Raw genomic sequence first — 3,169 nt, 5'->3', positions numbered from 1 at the left:
GAGGCTCCTACTGCATTTCATGTCACAAATGTAACGCAGCAGCGTTGAAATACCTTGTAGTTTGTAAATAATCCGTAAGAAAGTGTGTGAATAAAATAACTGATTTTTTAGGCGAGGTAGTGCGATCTAGGAGCCGGTGCAATATCGGCAACCTTACCCTAATAGATATAAATTGTTAAATAAGAAATAGTCACACTAGTCATGATAATTTTTTGTTAACTTCAATACTTATATTCAACAAATTAGAAATTTTTTGTAAGAAATGTTAATTATAACAGAATTTTTAAAAGTGAGTCTCACATTAGCAGTAAGAATCCACATTAAAACCTTTTTCTCTAATAAACTGTTAGCTATTTAAAGATTTTATATATAAATAAATTATTGCTTTTTTAATCTTATTATATATAAATATAAAATATAATTATAATATATACATATAAAATAAAAAACCATCTGAACAAATTAAAGTCATCGCATACTTACATCTATTCGGAAAACATTTACAATACCATCACAAATACAACTGCCATTATGCCAACTCCAATTTGGATATGGCCGTAAAATGGGACCTCCTGATCCTGTCTTATTAGTTATTGTCGTCAAAGTAGCAGGTGAACCAGGTCCAAATACATTAGTAGCAGTAATGAATAATCTACCATCTGTAAAAATTTTGTTTGATAAAAAAACCTATGTTTGCTATTATAAGATATATTTCATGACAGTTGTAATGCTATTTGAGATATTAATCGAAGCATATATGTAGGGTAATTGTGTCCTTGTACTTAAGTTGACGGCACAGTGTTACGAGTGTATACATTCAAATTGTAAGTATAACTAAAATAATGATATAGGATAGAGCGAAGATTTTCCGTCCATTTCTCGCGATATTTAAATTTCGAAACAGCACATGTTGATTATTTAAAGATTGTGCTTGTGCTTTCAAGGAGTAATTATAATTGTATAATATACGTAATTATAAGCACGTTACGTTTCAAAGAAATATTATTTGCTATCGTAAAATTTCATATTACTTTAAAGTTGAAACTGACGGAAAATAGCCCCGCTCTACACTACGTAATATTAACTCACATAGTTAGCTTACACTTTTTATCCGTTTTAAACTATTATATGTATTTAACTATACGCGTTGAAACGTGTCAAATGATTGAGTATAATATACACATAAATTGAGGGCACATTAATAAGGCCATTGTCTCTAGGATAACACATTAATAAGAATAAAAAAATTTTTTTTATCGAAAATATAACATTAACATTTAAAAAAAATTTTTTTTTAATTTTAAAGTTTTTAAATTAAAAAATTTTTTAATTTTTAACATTTTAAAATTTTTAACATTTTAAAATTTTAAAATTTTTAACATTAAAAAAAATTTTTTTTTATCGAAAATATAACATTAACATTTTCTAGAATTAAAGAAATGTAATTGGAAAAAGAAATAGTTGAAATTATCGATTTCAAGTCAATAAAATTAAAGCTATAATATTTAATAATTAATTCAGTAATAAACAAGTTGACTTAAAGACACTGAACAGGGACAGTTACAATATACAGTTACAATAAAATAAATTAAATGTGTGCTTAAAATTCTTAAAAAAATATAATAAATTTATACATAATATGATTATAGTTGTTGAATACTATAAGCTGTGTGGAAATAAAAGTGCTCAAATTTTTATAAAAAATTGATAAACTTTTTTAAATATTGTCATTAACTTACCATCTGTTTTAGTTGCATCTACCAATATGCTAGTGTTAGGATTGTAAGTGCCAGAATTTATCGCATTTTCCTTCTGCTCTTGACTTTCCCATTCAAACTCAACGTATTCCCATTCGTGTACGACATCCACTTCGTATCCGAGGTTCATAATCGCCATTGACAAAATTAGCAGAGTAAATAAAGAATATTCCATTTTTTATCACAGCTTACAGACAGAAATGTTGTGTCGATCAGAGTACAAAGAGGGATTTGCCAAGATACGAGTTCGTGGTTGTCGGAACTTCGAATCCCAAGAGAAATATTGCGCAATTAATTTGATTGATAAGTTACTGTCTTTATTAATTATATTATTAATATCTTTATTAACGTTTTTATTAATATTGTCGCTTTGTTCTTGCTTCGATGTACTATTGGTGTACAACTCTTTAGCTAAAATATGAATTAAATATTAGTTGTAAATAGGCTCATTACAGATGAATCTTTAGTGCATAAGTTGATGTCTTTTGGAGCCAAACACAAGATGTCAATGTGTAATAAGATTTATTAGGCAATATAACAAACAAAAGATATAGTGGACTAATGAGAGTCAGCGACGATAAACGGCGCAAGTGTTATAATGATCAATCAATACTCAAAAAATGGATTGATATCTTCTTTACTTGAACGTTTCAACTCTCTTTGAAGTCCTCCTCAGCAAGAATGATACAATTTTAATAAGTTCACATGTTCGCAATGCTTAAGTCACTCTCAAATTGACAAAATTGCAGCGTTGATAATCTGACATTTATAGAAAAGTCACACTAGACAGATAAATGAGAAAAATGAATTTGAGTGACTTACCATCATGGAACATGACAAGAAACGTGAAGTTTTTGTTGAATATCCCAAATCTTAAATAGTGGGTATATTACAATTATTAAAATTTCGCAATTTCAAACCCCTGTCCGATAACGACAACGTGTCACACAGATATGAACTTATACTTCATGTCAGTGTCACATTTGACTCCCCGGCAACACAGAAACCAACCCCACCAAGCAGACACCTACCGGCATCGAGTCGGCCGTCTTCGCCGCGAGAGCGAGCGAGACAGCGAGAGACAGCGCCCATTCTTCTCTCTCTACAGGTGAGTATTAGAGCGAAAAGGACGGCCGCTCTCTCTCTCACGCTGTCTTACTTCCTCTAGTATCGTAGTCGCTTGTTATAGGCTGCGGTCCATTTGACACTACAAACGCTTCGAAGCGTTTTTGATTAGTCAATTTGTAAAATTCTTTGTTCTGATTGGTTGCTCAAACGCTTCGAAGCGTTTGTAGCGTCAAGTGGACCGCAGCCATAACCGCCCGAAAACCGAAAATGTACTTTCTCGGCCGCTCGGCGTATTCCTGTACAGGATATCCCGACCTTTTTTGCCAATCACTTTTGTGTTGATA

General features: G+C 31.2%; 1 protein-coding gene across 1 annotated transcript in view; it reads right to left on the bottom strand.

The window, feature by feature from the left end:
- LOC108764231 (major royal jelly protein 3) overlaps nt 1–1,975 on the bottom strand; it is a 4,680-nt gene extending 2,705 nt beyond the window's left edge. The window contains exons 1-2 of the mRNA XM_018512364.1: nt 1,740–1,975; nt 484–659 (exon numbers count right to left, since the gene is read on the bottom strand). Coding sequence (XP_018367866.1) covers nt 484–659; nt 1,740–1,932 — 369 coding nt within the window. The 5' untranslated portion in view covers nt 1,933–1,975. The remainder of the gene's footprint in view (nt 1–483; nt 660–1,739) is intronic.
- Between the last annotated feature and the right edge of the window lie 1,194 nt (nt 1,976–3,169).

The sequence above is a fragment of the Trachymyrmex cornetzi genome, unplaced genomic scaffold (assembly GCF_001594075.2).
Source record: "Trachymyrmex cornetzi isolate Tcor2-1 unplaced genomic scaffold, Tcor1.1 scaffold40, whole genome shotgun sequence".
Classification (NCBI taxonomy): Eukaryota; Metazoa; Arthropoda; class Insecta; order Hymenoptera; family Formicidae; genus Trachymyrmex; species Trachymyrmex cornetzi.
This window is presented reverse-complemented; position numbering and strand designations above follow the sequence as displayed.